The following is a 16,493-nucleotide window of genomic DNA, read 5'->3' on the forward strand; positions in this document are numbered from 1 at the left end:
GAGTGGTTGGCGCTTGCATTCACCAAGAGGATGACTAATCAAGTCATTTCACAGCAGTGGCCCTTGGAAGGCTGACCCCCAAGGTGGCTCCACTCACAAAGCCTCAATGTTGACAACCAAATGTGCCGAATGAAAAGGGGGAGGGTAGGGGGAGAAGGAAAATTATCTCCTGTGACCCAGGAAGGCCCTTTCCTTTCACAGGAGTGAGCTGAATAAATGTTGTTTCTTTGCATTAGGAGAAATGCAAGTGGTTATTAGCATAGTTATCCACTATCAGTAGCCTTGGATCTGAAAGGGTTAGGTCAGGACTTGTTTTACAAGTCCATCTTCTGAGCCTTATATTGGTGTAAAAGCAGGCCTCTGAAGTCAAGTTCCACTCTTGATAGATGTCACTTAATTGTTTAGCTACTGAATCTGAATTGATGCTTTTGAATTATGCTTTTGAATTATGGTGCTGGAGGAGACTCTTGAGAGTCCCATGGACTGCAAGAAGATCAAACCTATCAATTCTTAAGGAAATCAGCCCTGAGTGCTCCCTGGAAGGACAGATCGTGAAGCTGAGGCTCCAATACTTTGGCCACCTCATGAGAAGAGAAGAATCCTTGGAAAAGACCCTGATGTTGGGAAAGATTGAGGGCACTAGGAGAAGGGGACGACAGAGGACAAGATGGTTGGACAGTGTTCTCGAAGCTACGAACATGAGTTTGACCAAACTACGGGAGGCAGTGCAAGACAGGAGTGCCTGGCGTGCTATGGTCCATGGGGTCACGAAGAGTCGGACACGACTAAACGACTAAACAACAACTGAATCTGATAGGGACTTGGAGAGCTCAGACCTACCTCTTGATTTACCTCCAAACCATCACCAACTTCAGTTTCTTTGCTGGTAGGTCCTGTCTGCCAGACTACAGTCAGAATTCCTGTCACCACTAACTCAACGGGTGTACCATTTGTGTGTGTGTGTGTGGGGGGGGGAGAGAGATAGAGAGAGAGATGTGGCAACATAATTTGTCAATGGCTTCTATATGGAAAAAAATAACTTGAAATGGGTTAAAGGTTTGATCTCTCAGTGGAGGTGGGTTTTTTCTGGGAGTGGGGGGATGTGAGGTGGGGAAATCCACTTCAGAACCTTTCTGTTTGCACCTGTCTATTTTACTTTTACTTCTTTTCTTTTACTTCATCAAACAGTGCATAATGGCCATCAACATAGATGAATTTAAAAGAAGACTAGACAGATTCATGGAGGAGGTGAGGGTTATTGATGGCTACTAGCCATGATATGCCTGTTGTCTTTGTCCATGGAGTTTTCCCAGTAGTGATGTATGGAAGTGAGAGCTGGACCATGAAGAAGGCTGATCGCCAAAGAATTGATGCTTTTGAATTATGGTGCTGGAGGAGACTCTTGAGAGTCCAATGGACTGCAAGAAGATCAAACCTATCCATTCGTAAGGAAATCAGCCCTGAGTGCTCCCTGGAAGGACAGATCGTGAAGCTGAGGCTCCAATACTTTGGCCACCTCATGAGAAGAGAAGAATCCTTGGAAAAGACCCTGATGTTGGGAAAGATTGAGGGCACTAGGAGAAGGGGACGACAGAGGACGAGATGGTTGGACAATGTTCTCAAAGCTACGAACATGAGTTTGACCAAACTGTGGGAGGCAGTGCAAGACAGGAGTGCCTGGCGTGCTATGGTCCATGGGGTCACGGAGAGTCGGACACGACTAAACGACTAAACAACAACTAGCCATGATGGCTCTGCTCTGCTTCCACAGTTGCTGGAAACCTCAGGAGGGGAGAGTTGTTCTTGTGCCTGAATCCTACTTGTGGGCTTCCCATAATGGAAATCTGGTTGACCACTGTGAGAACAAGATGCTGGACTAGATGGGACACTAGCCTGATCCAGCAGGGCCTGCTTATGTTTGTACTTCCACTTGTTTACTCTCTGTGCACTGTTTTTTTGTTAATTTGCACTGCAATCACATACAGAGGAGGGCATGAACTGTGAGGCATTGGACACTTGATCTTGAAAAGACATATTGATGAGCTGCTTCTCAAGGGGAAACCTGCTGATGTAGCAGGACCAATGGCTTCAAGTTACAAGAAAGGAAATTCTGACAAAACACCAGGAAGAACTTTCTGATGGAAAGAGCTGTTCGAAAGTGGAATGTTCTCCCTCTGAAGGTGGTGAACTCTCCTTCCTTGGTGGTTTTAAAGCAGGGGTTGGATGCCCATCTATCACTGATGCCTTAGTTGAGATTCCTGCATTGCAGGAGGTTGGACTAGTTGACCCTTGGGACCCTTTCAACTCTACACTTCTATGATTCTATAATTAACAGCTGAGTCAACTGACTTTAAAACTTTTAAAAATAAAAACAAATTAAAAACAGACCAAGGAGCTCAAAAGCAAACAGCCTTATTTGTTGACATCTTAAACTGGCAACATCAGAGGGCACTGCTTGTTTTACAATCCGGCTGGCTCTTGTTGGTAAGCCTCTATATCTAAGTTAACTCCATCCCTACAAGCTGAGACATTTTGTTTGTTCTTCTTCAGACAATATGTCTGCCGTTTCTTCCTCATCTCCATTAATCCTGTAAATAGTTCCTGCGTTAATAAAGCCATTGAACTCCAGAAACTGTAAGTTTCAACCTAATGCACCCAAGCTACAAGGTCTGTTAACATGCCTCTTTTGGTGCACCAACACAATTCTGCCCTGCCCATCACCTTGCTTCTCCCAGTTTCCCTTTGGTAAAACAGCAGTGATGGTGCTTCTGGGAAATTAGCACTGTGACTCTGCTTCATTGGGCAAGTCACTTCTGCTTACTTCTAAATTTCCTTCAAAGGCTAGAAAATGCCTTCTATCATGTTGTTGTTGTTGTTGCTGTTGTTGTTGTTGTTGTTGTTGTTGTTGTTGTTGTTGTTGTTGTAAATTGGTATAAGCATGTTTGGCATCTTACTCTCATGGAAAGATTACTGGTAACACAATATAAGTGGAAAGTGAGTGGTCAAACTACATCCAATCAATTTCACACAGTATTGTTTTTGTTCCTATCTTTTATAAATACTTTTCTTGAGAACTCAAGGCCTCTAGCTATCCAGGCACATAGTTGTTTTACTTGTTGTTTATCTGATCTTAATGTGTACCACTGTTTTCCCAATCATATTCTGTAGTAACATATGCAGCACATGAACTCTACCACAGCGCTTTCCTTCCCCTACACAACAGGTGTTTTGCTAGCATGTCTAGCCTAACAGTGTTAACACTTGGAAAATTAACTTTGCAAAGATTAAAAGGACTGCATATATCCACCCCTTCACCCAGATAGGTGCCCATTTATTTGTTCAGGTCTTGGGCCAATTTAATACCCTCTACTTATGGACATATCAATATTTTTGCAATGCAGTTAACTGAATGGCAGTTTTTTTTAGGCCCTGTGTGTGCACGGGGGAGAGTAGAGCATAGGAGATGATGGGTTACTCATTCACCACTTCCTCTCCCAATGGGAAATTTGTTCCCACGGCTAAGAGGCTATTCAGTTTGCACCTACTCTGTGTGAGAACTATGCAATTTATGGAATACGGTTTAGATAATGCAGCATACACCAACACACATCACACATGCACACACTGTCAGATGCCTTCATACTTTTAATGAAGTAATGAAAGGCAGGAATTCAAAGAAGGCAGTTTCCCCTATGCATAGTGAAATATACTCGGAGTCGAGAGTGAATTTCATGCTCTTTATTCAGCTCATATTCATCAAGGAGAAGAAGAGAAGACGAAAGGCTCTTTTCCCAAAACCATCTGCTTATATACATTATTTACACAATGGGCCTTGCGTGATTGGCTACTTCAGGGCTACACCTGTGGGCCAATTATATTGTGGATTGACTTCTGCCTGCAGCCTGATTGGCTGCTCCTACAGGCCAATCAGGTAGCAGATTCACTTCTGCCAGCCGCCTGATTGGCTGCTCCCGCAGGCCAATCAGGTTGCGGATTCACTTCCACCTGGAGTTGGATTGGGTAGCTCCCGCTGATTCTGAATCCTATTGTTCTAGGATTCAGCTCAGTACATAACACCCCTCCCCTCTAAGTTCCAGTCCTGCCCGGGAAGTTGCATTCGTAGTCCCCAAGGTCTGCTGGCCGCCTCCGTGTGCGTTGTGGCCTGGGGTGTTCCTTGGTCAGGGGTTCTGGTTCTGGCTCGTGTTCCGAGGCTGCTGGCTGTGCCAGGGCTGTCTGGTCTGGCGCCACTGAACCACTAGGTTGTGACTCTGGTTCCGGTGTCCTTCCAGCCTCGGGGCGCCCCTCTGTGCCTACTGCTTCTGCTTCCCCTGCCCACCCCTCTCGCTCTACAGGCCTCACTGCCCTGCTGTCCCCTTGGGACCCCTCTGTCCCGCTCTCCTCCCGGGTTCCTCCTGGGAATCATCGCCGTAGCTGGTCGCAGTGGCGGCGCCAACATTGCCCCCCTTCCGTTAGTACCTCGTACGACACGGGACCGGTCACCTTGGTGACTGTGGCGGGTTCCCATGCTGGGCCTGCCCCAAAATTCTTTGCATACACTGGGTCCTGGGCCACAAATGTCCGGGGGTTCCTGCCTTTCCCCACCACTACCTCATCCTGAGCTCTGTCGGGGTGAAGTCGGTCCAGTCTAGTTGCAAGGCGCCGGCCCATGAGTAGTTCAGCTGGGCTCCGGCCCGTCGTTGTGCTTGGGGTGCTGTGCTGTGCTAGAAGAAATGCGGCAAGGCGGTATTCCCAGTCCCCTTGTGTTATGCGGCGGAGGCTGTCCTTGGTGGTCCGCACCATGCGCTCCGCTTGGCCATTGGTGGCAGGGTGGAATGGTGCTGAGCGGATGTGGCGGATGGCGTTCTGCGCTGTGAAGGTCTGGAACTCCTCTGACGTGAATGCGGTTCCATTGTCCGAGACGAGGGTGTCAGGGAGCCCGTGGGTTGCAAACAGCTTACGTAGTACCCGGATGGCTGCCGCCGTAGAAGTGGACGGTACCAGTGCGACCTCCAGCCATTTGGTGTAGGAATCCACCACTATGAAGAATGTTTTTCCCTGGAAGGGGCCAGCGAAGTCCACGTGCAAGCGTGACCATGGATGTCGGGCGGACTCCCAGGGCTGGACTGGGGCCCTTGGGGGATCCGGGCGGGATTCTTGGCAGGTCTGGCAGTGTTGGACCCAGGCCTCTATCTCTCTGTCAATCCCCGGCCACCACACATAACTCCTGGCAAGGGCCTTCATCCTCACTACCCCTGGGTGTGTCTCGTGTAGGGCTGTGAGGACCCTTTTGCGGAGGGGCTGGGGAACAACAACCCTGCTTCCCCATAACAGGCACCCCTTGTGGGCCGACAGTTCATGTTTGCGGTTTGTGTAGCCAGCGAATTCTGGCCCGGGGCTGCTGCTGGGCCATCCTCGCCACACCCAGTCCAGGACCCGGGAGATGACCCTATCTTTTGTGGAATGGTGCGCAACTTCTTGTGCCTGAATGGGTCGGTCGGGAAGCAGCTCCAGGGTCATAACCTCTTGCGCAGGCGCTGGGTCGGGGCCTGTTTCTGGTAGTGGTAGCCTGCTGAGTGCGTCTGCGTGGCCCATCGCCTTCCCAGGGCGGTGGATTAGTGCATACTGGTAGCCGGCAAGGAAAATTGACCACCTGAGGACACGTGGAGACAACACTTGGGGGGTCTGCTTCTCGGGGGCAAACAGGCCAAGCAACGGCTTGTGGTCAGTCACTATGGTAAAGGGCCGCCCGTACAAGAAATCATGGAATTTTTTTACGCCCTTCACGATTGCCAGACCCTCCTTGTCAATCTGTGAGTAGTTTCGTTCGGCTGCAGCAAGCGTCTGGGAGAAGTATGCCACCGGCACCTCTCTTCCATCCGGGAGTTGGTGTCCCAGGACAGCGCCGATGCCATAGGGAGAGGCGTCGCATGCCAGCACCACTGGCAGCCTCTCGTCGAAGTGTGCCAAGACCGAGTTCGAGACGAGCAAGTCCTTGACTGCCTGGAATGCGGCCCTTTGTCGCTGGCCCCACACCCAAGGGGCCCTTTTATCTAGGAGTCTGTGTAGGGGCTCCGCTACCGCTGCCTTATGGGGAAGGAAGGCATGGTAAAAGTTCAATAGTCCCAAGAATGACTGAAGTTCGGGCTTGCTCTTGGGCGCTGGGGCCTCACAAATGGCCCGTACCTTGTCACCGGTTGGATGGACCCCTTCTGCGTCCACCTTAAATCCCAGAAAGTCCACCTGCGGCACTCCCAGTAAACACTTTTCCCGCTTCACCTTGAGGCCCGCCGTCTGGAAACGGTGCAGGACGGAGCGGAGGCGGTCCTCAAATTCCTCTGGTGTGGGCCCGGCGATCAGTACATCATCGAAGAAGGGGGTGACGCCAGGAATCCCTTTAAGGAGAGAGTCCATTAGATTCTGGAATATGCCTGGTGCCACGCTAACGCCAAATTGCAGCCGCTTTACTCTGAATGCCCCTCTGTGCGTCACAATCGTCTGAGCCTCTGCTGTGGCTTCGTCCACAGGCAACTGTTGATACGCTTGGGCCAAGTCCAGTTTGCCAAAGATTTTTGACCCAGCCAGGGTGGCGAGGACATGGCTGACCACTGGCACTGGGTATGCATGGGCCGTGAGAGCCTTGTTTATGGTGCATTTGTAGTCTGCACAGATGCGGACCGAACCGTTAGGCTTGACGGGTGTGACAATTGGAGTTTCCCAGGGGGCGTTGGGCACCGGCTCCAGCACTCCTTGCTCCACGAGCCGGTCCAATTCCTCGTCTATGCGGGGTTTCAGGGCGAACGGGACCCGGCGGGCCTTGTGCCTGATGGGTCGTACAGCGGGGTCTAGCTGTAGGGCAATGGGGGGTCCTGTATATCGTCCCAATGCCCCATCGAAAACCCCTGGAAACTCTTTGCATATGGCGTCCACGTCCACTTGTAAGCTAGTGCGGTTCACCCCGGTAACGGCTAGCCCCAGAGGTCCAAACCATGCCAGTCCCAGTAAGCTAACGTAGGGGCCCTTAACTACCAGCAAGTCCAATTGTTGCTTTCGCCCTCGATATTGCACCCTGAAGGTCCCCACCCCCATTGTAGGGACCTTACGTTTCTGGAAGTCCCGGAGGGTGAATGGGGCCGGCCTTAGTTTGGGACCCCCATTAGGGCACAGTTCCCTTAATGTTCGGGCCGAGATTATGGATAGAGTTGAACCCGTGTCCAGCTCCATGCGGCATGGGGCTCCCTCTATCTGTACCTCTATATAAATTTTCTCTGTGCTGGGATGGGGCAACTGGAATACCTGGTAGTCCGTGATCTCCGTCGAGTTGCCTTGGTGCATGGTGCCGTGTGACCTGGGGCTCCTGGGTCGGTCATCTGATGCTTGTCGACGGGTGAGTCGAGCCCGACACACCCGGGCGATGTGTCCCAATTTTCTGCACTGCCTGCACTCAGGTCCTCCTCTCGTGGTTCTCCCCGCAGCTTGCACAGTTCCCTCCTTCTCGTCGAGGCTGCTGTGGTGTGTGTGCTGCTTGAGTGCGCCGCTGTACTCGGTGTACTTCCTCCCTGTCAGATTCGGATTCGTCGGTGAGGTCTTCGTGGTAGACCCTCGGTTGGGATGGCGGGGCCGGTCGTGCCTCTTGCGTTGACCTCTCGGCGGCTTCGGTTGCCAGGGCTTCCTCCAGAGCAATCTGGAACGTGAGGTCTTTTTTGGCGTAGAGGCGTCGTTGCAACATCTCGTCCCTCAGGCCACCGACGAGGCGGTCACGAAGCATGTTCTCCAACTCTGAGAAGTTGCATAACCGGGCGGCTTGGCGGAGGGAGGTCACAAACCCAGTTATGGTTTCCCCCGGGGCTTGCCGCTTTGCGTAGAAGGCATTTCGGCAAGCTACCACCGAGGGCTGTGGTGAAAAGTGCTCCTTCAGCCGTTCCATTATTGTTTTGTAAGAGACGGTAGCGACATCTCTAGGTGCAAGGAGAGCCCGGGCGATTTCAAACGTCTCCTCTCCACAGACGCTGAAGAATGTCGCCCTCTTCATGGCATCGTTGGTGACTTCTTTCGCTTGCAGGAGGAAGTTGAAACGGGCGGCGTACCCTTCCCAGTCTCCTGATGCTGGTTTGAATGGCAAGAAGCTGCTGTCGGTTGCCATTCTGGGTTCCTTGGGTCCTGGAGCTGAAGCCTGGATGCACGGTGCGATGCAGCGGTGCAGCAGGTGGCGGTGCTGCGGTGCAGTGCGTGGTGGCGGTCAGCTCAGCAGGATCCCATCCTCGTCGCCAGTGAAATATACTCGGAGTCGAGAGTGAATTTCATGCTCTTTATTCAGCTCATATTCATCAAGGAGAAGAAGAGAAGACGAAAGGCTCTTTTCCCAAAACCATCTGCTTATATACATTATTTACACAATGGGCCTTGCGTGATTGGCTACTTCAGGGCTACACCTGTGGGCCAATTATATTGTGGATTGACTTCTGCCTGCAGCCTGATTGGCTGCTCCTACAGGCCAATCAGGTACCGTGTTTCTCATATTTTAAGGCATCCCCCAAAAATAAGCCATGACAGGATTTCTAAGGGTTGGTGAAAAATAAGACATACCCCGAAAATAAGCCATGTCGTGTAGCCCCGACCGAGCGAGAGGCGAAGGCGCGGGACCCAGCAGGAGCTCCCTGCCTGCTTCCCCGAGCCGTCGCGCATCGGGGGACAGAGCCGAAGATCGGCGGGCGCTCCTTGCTGGGCTTGACAAGCCTGGCAAACAGCGCCCACCGATCTTCGGACCTGTCCTGTGTGACAGGCAGGGGTGGGGGGAAGCGGAGATCGTTCTCCGCTCTCCCCCCACCCCCGCCTGTCACCAAAGATCGGCGGGCGCTCCTTGCTGGGCTTGACAAGCCCGGCAAACAGCGCCCGCCGATCTTCGGACCTGTCCTGTGTGACAGGCGGGGGTGGGGGGGAAGCGGAGATCGTTCTCCGCTCTCCCCCCATCCCCGCCTGTCACCGAAGATCGGCGGGCGCTCCTAGCTGGGCTTCACAAGCCCGGCAAACAGCGCCCGCCGACCTGTGCTGTGTGACAGGCGGGGGTGGGGGGGAAGCGGAGATCGTTCTCCGCTCTCCCCCCACCCCCGCCTGTCACCGAAGATCGGCGGGCGCTGTTTGCCGGGCTTGACAAGCCCGGCAAACAGCGCCCGCCGATCTTCGGACCTGTCCTGTGTGACAGGCGGGGGTGGGGGGGGAAGCGGAGATCGTTCTCCGCTCTCCCCCCACCCCCGCCTGTCACCAAAGATCGGCGGGCGCTCCTTGCTGGGCTTGACAAGCCCGGCAAACAGCGCCCGCCGATCTTCGGACCTGTCCTGTGTGACAGGCGGGGGTGGGGGGGAAGCGGAGATCGTTCTCCGCTCTCCGCCCACCCCCGCCTGTCACCGAAGATCGGCGGGCGCTGTTTGCTGGGCTTGACAAGCCCGGCAAACAGCGCCCGCCGACCTGTGCTGTGTGACAGGCGGGGGTGGGGGAGAAGCGGAGATCGTTCTCCGCTCTCCCCCCATCCCCGCCTGTCACCGAAGATCGGCGGGCGCTCCTAGCTGGGCTTGACAAGCCCGGCAAACAGCGCCCGCCGACCTGTGCTGTGTGACAGGCGGGGGTGGGGGGGAAGCGGAGATCGTTCTCCGCTCTCCCCCCACCCCCGCCTGTCACCGAAGATCGGCCGGCGCTGTTTGCTGGGCTTGACAAGCCCGGGAAACAGCGCCCGCCGATCTTCGGACCTGTCCTGTGTGACAGGCGGGGGTGGGGGGGGAAGCGGAGATCGTTCTCCGCTCTCCCCCCACCCCCGCCTGTCACCAAAGATCGGCGGGCGCTCCTTGCTGGGCTTGACAAGCCCGGCAAACAGCGCCCGCCGATCTTCGGACCTGTCCTGTGTGACAGGCGGGGGTGGGGGGGAAGCGGAGATAGTGCTCTGCTCTCCCCCCACCCCCGCCTGTCACCAAAGATCGGCGGGCGCTCCTTGCTGGGCTTGACAAGCCCGGCAAACAGCGCCCGCCGACCTGTGCTGTGTGACAGGCGGGGGTGGGGGAGAAGCGGAGATCGTTCTCCGCTCTCCCCCCATCCCCGCCTGTCACCGAAGATCGGCGGGCGCTCCTAGCTGGGCTTGACAAGCCCGGCAAACAGCGCCCGCCGACCTGTGCTGTGTGACAGCCGGGGGTGGGGGGGAAGCGGAGATCGTTCTCCGCTCTCCGCCCACCCCCGCCTGTCACCGAAGATCGGCGGGCGCTGTTTGCTGGGCTTGACAAGCCTGGCAAACAGCGCCCGCATGCACTTTATTAAAAAATAAGACATCCCTCAAAAATAAGCCATGTCGTGTTTTTTTGAAGAAAAAATTAATATAAGACATGACTTATAATATGAGAAACACGGTAGCAGATTCACTTCTGCCAGCCGCCTGATTGGCTGCTCCCGCAGGCCAATCAGGTTGCGGATTCACTTCCACCTGGAGTTGGATTGGGTAGCTCCCGCTGATTCTGAATCCTATTGTTCTAGGATTCAGCTCAGTACATAACACATAGAGATCCACTGATTGTGGAAACTACAATGGTTAAATTTCTGCCTGTGCACAACACAGGACCTCTGCTGTGGGCAGATGGGAAGGTGTAGGGAAGTGGGAAGCTTGGCTATTCTGGATATAATATGAACATAATAAACAGTGGCTAAAATGGAAGTACATAAGGGTTCCTGCCTAAGTGATTTCTTACATTTAGATGCCATGCAGCTTTTAGCCAAAATAAAAGTGGTTGCAATCGTATTATTATTATTATTATTATTATTATTATTATTATTATTATTATTATTATCACCATCATCAAAGTAGTTTAAGCAAGTGGACAATGTTTATTCAATGCTCAGCTCTGTTTCTTATTTGCCATTAAGTGATTCTGGAGTAATTTAGTCCTGAATGGCTGTATCTGAATGCAGATGAGATCCTTCCTAAATTTTGCTGTTGTAAGTCACCTTCCCTATCATTTGGTGCTATTGCATTAACAAGGTGCCTCTCTACTGATGTGAGGAGGAGGAGGAGGAGGAGGGATTTGTGTTTGCACTCTCTTCTCATTGAACATGCTGTCTCAGCTGTTTAATCAGGACAAATACAAACCATGTACACATATCTGGGTTTTCTCTTGTCTCATGTCTATGTTGTGCTTAAAAAGAATAGCAATTGATGGTTTAGACAGCTTCTATTGCAGAGAGAGAGGTGTCCTTATGTAACTGTACTTGAAATAAACTCTTATTTAAGGCAGCTTTATACTTATACAGTTGGTCAGTGCTTTGGGATTGGGAGAAGCCCAAGTGTATAATTCAGTACTGTTGTCTCTGGGCCTAACTAGATGTCACACTAAGGAGACATGGCACAAATCCACTCTTCTTTCCTTCTTTCATTTTATTTGTTTTGAATTTAATTTATTGATATTTAAAAATATACAGAAAAACATACCCATTACAAAGTATCTTTCTATAATATACTGAGATAAAAGAACCCCTTAATCTAAAAAAGAGAAAAGTCAGAAGGAAGAAATATACAAGAAAAGGAGAAATCTAAGGAAGCAGAAAGCCAGAGAAAAGGAAAAGAAAGAAAAAACTAAAGAAAGATAGAGTGAAATAAAAGGACTTCCAGTTCTCTATAGCTACGTATGATATTCATTCTTTAAGCCCCAACAATTCTAACTTCTATAAACCAATATTTTTTCAATCTTCTAATCCAGATATTACAAGTTCATTTTCTCTATCACACAAAAAGTTCATTAAAAATCTCCAATCCTTAACAAATGTTAGTACAGTCATACCTCTAGTTGCGTTAGGTTTGTGTTGCTGTCTTTCGTGTTGTGAAAGCAGCAAACCTGGCAGTGTATACTTCTGGTTTTCACAGCGCGCAGAATGCTTCACACATGTGCAGGAGCGCTCTATTGCATCACACACAGAAGTGGTGCTCTACTTGCGGACTTTTCAGGGTGCAAACGGCACCCCAGAATGGATTGCATCCGTAAGTAGAAGTACCACTGTACAGTCAAACCTTGGTTGTCGAACACAATCTGTTCCAGAAGCCCGTTCACCTTCCAAAATGTTTGACAACTTAGGCACAGCTTTCTGATTGGTTTCAGGAGCTTCCTACACTCAACGTTTGGCTTCCGAAAAACATTAGAAAACAGGAGCATTTACTTCCGGGTTTTCGGTGTTCGGGAGCCAAAACATTCCAAAACGGAGGTGTTTGGGAGCCGAGGTTTGACTGTAACGATTTTTCTCTTATTAAACATGTTAGCTTAGCCATCTTAGCCAAGTGCAATAATTTTATCAGTCATTCTTCTATAGTGGGTAAGGCTGTGTCTTTCCATCTTTGTGTACATAGCAGTCTCGCTGCAGTGATCATATTTTGGAGTAATCTTCCACAATCCTTTTCCATTAGCCCTAAAAGAAAGGTCCTTATTTTCCAGGTCATTGAGCGGTTTTTTGTTTTATTTTGTGGTCTACTGAGACTCCAATATCCTTTTCACATGTACTACTGGTAAGCCACGTGACCTCCATCTTATATTTGTGCAGCTAGTTCTTCCTGTCTAAGTGTAGATTATGATTTTGTTAGTTTGGGCCAGGTTTTGCAGTTTGTTAAGGTCTTCTTGAATCCCAATTCCGTCTTCAGCGGCATTAGCTACCCCTCGAAGTACCTCTCCATCTGCAAATCAGATGAGCATGCCATCAGCCCTTTCACCTAAGTTGGTGATAAAGATATTGAACAATGGTGGGCCTAGGACAAAGCCCTGTGGCACCCAACTTGTCCCTTTTTTCCCAGGATGACAAGGAACTGTTAGTTCCTCTTTAGGTTCAGTCAGTCAACCAGCTACAAATCCACCTAACAGTTAACTTACCCAGCCCATCTTTTACTAGCTTCTCCACAAGAATGAAGGATCACATTGTTGAATTATTAGCCAGACAAGGGTCATAATTGTTTCTAAGAATGAGCCCTTAGTATAAGAAAGGAAGCTGCTCTGTGCCACAGGGCAAATGGGTGGGCCCCCTCCTTCACTGGTTGGTAGTGAGAAATACATGGCCAGTGTTTGGGAATCCAAGGGTGTGGGTATGAGAGAAGCAAGACTCAGGAGATTGGGGTGGCATGCAAGAATAGCAAACCACTGTGCTGAAAGAGGCTAGTAGCATTACCTTATCTAACATGTTACTTAATGCGGCTGACCTCAATTTCCACAGCACTCTAATGATTATCACCAGACGATTCCACCTTATCCACCATCCATAGCTACATTAATTATGAACTTGCAGTAATTAAGCTATTACAGCTAATGTAGGCATGTTGGTACCATTAAATTAAAGCCTCGGCTGTAAATAAAGATGGAGTGATGGAATGGAAGAGGGTGCTGACAAGACTGGGATGCCATTAAAAAGGAGAGTAGGGGAGGGAAAGCACTACTGCATAAGCCAAAATCTTGGTATGAAACATTTGTCTAAAAGACGAGCTCTTGTTTTGCGGCTTCGCAGTTTCTAGAAGCCAGATATTCAAAGTGAAAGAAAGTGGGGGAAATCTGTAGTGAGAATACTGTTGTTTTTGCTAAAGTGCCTATTAGCCGTCATCACTTCCGCTAAAAGCAAACTCAGCTGGTGAATGCCAACAGAAAAAGAGCATTGTATGGGACCTCTGCAGGGATTAGACTTATTTTAAAAACTAAGGGAGTATCCCTCCCTGGGGAACCCCTCCTCCCCCCCCCAAAAAAAACAGTCCAAACAGGGCTGAGCACACTAAACATATAAAAATGTTGAGTGTCAACGGAAAAAGAAAACAGAAAACTGAAAAAAAATGGTTCTCTAAATAGGCTCACTTCTGCTAGCCGGATATGCAACAACAGTTTCTTGCAGGTCCCTCTTGTGGCAGCTAAAGAGGACCCTGGTTTTCAGTTGTGGCATTACAAGTGGATACAAGTTGCTGAGGATGGCTATTTCCTTCATGATCCCTCCTTTAGCTTTTCCTGTAGTGTGGACTCAGTAAAAATTTTTTACTTTTCAAAAGAAAATGGTTATGCTATGCTACTGTAACAAGATAGGTGCAAAGGGGAGGGACATTTTGTCCGTAATTTACTGTAATTGCTGCAGCCCAGAGGGACTTCCAGAAGCTGGTTATTTATGGCTCTTAATCAAATTTAGGATGTACAACTGATTAGTTTGAATCCCAAACTGAATTAGGCTGATTTGTACTGAATTTGGATCAGGTCAACACAGCTACAGATTACTACAGAATGGGTCAAGAGGACTCAAGTTGATTTGCAGTCCGTTCCAGAGCTCAAATTATAGCTGAAAAAGCCAGACAAACTGTCTCCTAAGTGTTGCAATTATTAATTACAACACCATATAAGGAAAATGTGAGACTGAGGAGGGGGGTGGGGGTGGAATTGTCTCACTGAGAGCTCTCCCTTTCAATCCAGTGCTAGAATCTCACCCAACAATCTCCATTCACAATGCTTGTGCGTTGAAGTTTTAAAATGCTCACACTGCCTTCACTCTAGCTATCTCTTAGAAAGTGTTAGGTGGCATTTGTTCAGCTGGTGTTTTGTTTCCTTCACAGTAGCTACCTAACTAATCCCAGTCCCACCCTTATACGGATAAAAAGTAGGTGTTGATTGTTTCTTATTATTAGTTATTTAATCAGTGTTACTCTCCTTAATCCTTCCACCAATTTTGCCCTTAGTTATTCAGGTTAGGTTTGTATTTTTAAATAGCTGTGTTCTGTTTTATTTGTCTGCCTTCATTACTGCTTCGTCTTGTGTCTGAAGGTCAATAAGTCAAGTGAGTACATTGAACACAGGTATATTATACATAGTCAGTACACAAGCAGCACACACAATGTAATATTACATATATCAGTGCTGTAGGCAACCTAAGGCCCGTGGGCCAGATGCAGCCCAATCACCTTCTAAATCCGTCCAGCGGACGGTCCGGGAATCAGCATGTTTTTACATGAGTAGAATGTGTCCTTTTATTTAAAATACATCTCTGGGTTATTTGTGGGGCATAGGAATTCATTCAACCCCCCCCCTCAAAATATAGTCCAGCCCCCCACAAGGTCTGAGGGATGGTGGACCGGCCCATGGCTGAAAAAGGTTGATGACTCCTGTTTTAAATAATTATTAAGAAAAAGGGATCTCTCTCCAGAACATAAGAAGAACCTGCTGGATCAAGTCAATGGTCCATCTGCTCCAAGATCCTGTTCCTAGACCCTGTTCCCCATGGCCAACTAGATATCTATGGAAAACCTAAAAGCAGCACCTCAGCACAAGAGCCCTCTCCCCTCCAGTTGTTTTCAACAACTGGTATTCAGAAGCATTTCTGCCTCCAACGTTGGAGGCAGAGCACAGCCATCATGGCCAGTAGCCTTCAATATGTTCAATATGTGGAAGAGGCCCAAACACAAGAGTCCCAGATTTCTCATTCTGTCCTCTCATCTACAATGATAAAACATCACAAAAAAGTCAAGCCCTGAAAACAGACTGAGGAGTCAATTGTGTCTGCAACAGAAGCTTTGGGAAATGTCTTTTATCTCCCTTGGAAAAAAAGAGAGTCCAGTCCTTCATTGTACAGAAGAGGAGATATTGTGTATTTTAATTAGATCACAAGAATCACTGGGGAAGGGAAACTGCTTGGCTGTCAGAAATATTTTAGTTTGGAATAAATTATTTAAACTTCAGGACAGGGGGAGTTCCATAAATCCAGTAGAACTCTAAAAAACAAACACAAACACAAACAAACCCCAACCTTTGTTTTATATCAATATATCAAGATAAAAGCTGGAAACCAAACATCAATATCTTTAAATACGGTAAACAAACAAACAAACAAACAAACAAAATATCCCTTACCTTTCTGGGGCTTGCTATCTTACCCTAGTTCTCATTGAGATAGTCAACCTGTTTCCTCTTTCTTATGCTCCCTGTTTTCATTGGAGAAATGTTGGACAGTATGGAGTTATCCAACCCCTGAGCCGTCTGAAGACAATCCTGTATAGGGAAGGTTGTTTTTTATTAAAGTTTAATGTTTTATTAAGTTCTATGTATGTTTGAAGCTGTCCAAAGTGCTGGGGCACCCCAGTAAGATGTGTGGGGCATAAATGGTAAAATTATCATTATGGAATGAAACGTCCTTATTTTCATCAGAGAAATGTCAGAGGGTATGCACTCTGTTTGTCCTGCGATTTCAAGTCACAAGCCTGAGAGGTTTTCCCCTTTTTCTGCCGCTTTCCCCAGGAAAACACAACTGTTTACTATTGAATCAGAACAAATATCAATCAGGTTTTCTACATATTGATGTTTGTTCTGATTCAGCAGTAAACAGAAGATTTCCCTTGAAAAGTGGCAGGGCAAACATTAAACTTCTCTGACCCAGTGAGTTGAAATCCCTTGAAGTGGATGGGCCCTCAGTATGGTTTGGTTTCTCAGGAAAAGAAAGAGAAATAAAAGCTTGTGAGATTAACTTTT

At 48.9% G+C, this 16,493-nt stretch overlaps 2 protein-coding genes across 2 annotated transcripts in view; both read right to left on the reverse strand.

Moving 5' to 3' along the window:
- Nucleotides 1-7,417, reverse strand: part of LOC132591535 (uncharacterized protein K02A2.6-like) — a 54,017-nt gene extending 46,600 nt beyond the window's left edge. The window contains exon 1 of the mRNA XM_060270570.1: nucleotides 4,539-7,417. Within this exon, the coding sequence (XP_060126553.1) occupies nucleotides 4,539-7,332 (2,794 nt within the window). The 5' untranslated portion in view covers nucleotides 7,333-7,417. The remainder of the gene's footprint in view (nucleotides 1-4,538) is intronic.
- A 54-nt stretch (nucleotides 7,418-7,471) lies between these two features.
- LOC132591521 (uncharacterized) lies at nucleotides 7,472-8,239 on the reverse strand (the record flags this gene model as incomplete). Its single annotated transcript, XM_060270403.1, has 1 exon — nucleotides 7,472-8,239. A coding segment is annotated over exon 1 (669 nt), but the record flags the coding sequence as incomplete, so codon positions are not given.
- Nucleotides 8,240-16,493: the final 8,254 nt, after the last annotated feature.

This window comes from Zootoca vivipara, chromosome Z (assembly GCF_963506605.1).
Source record: "Zootoca vivipara chromosome Z, rZooViv1.1, whole genome shotgun sequence".
NCBI classification, from domain to species: domain Eukaryota; kingdom Metazoa; phylum Chordata; class Lepidosauria; order Squamata; family Lacertidae; genus Zootoca; species Zootoca vivipara.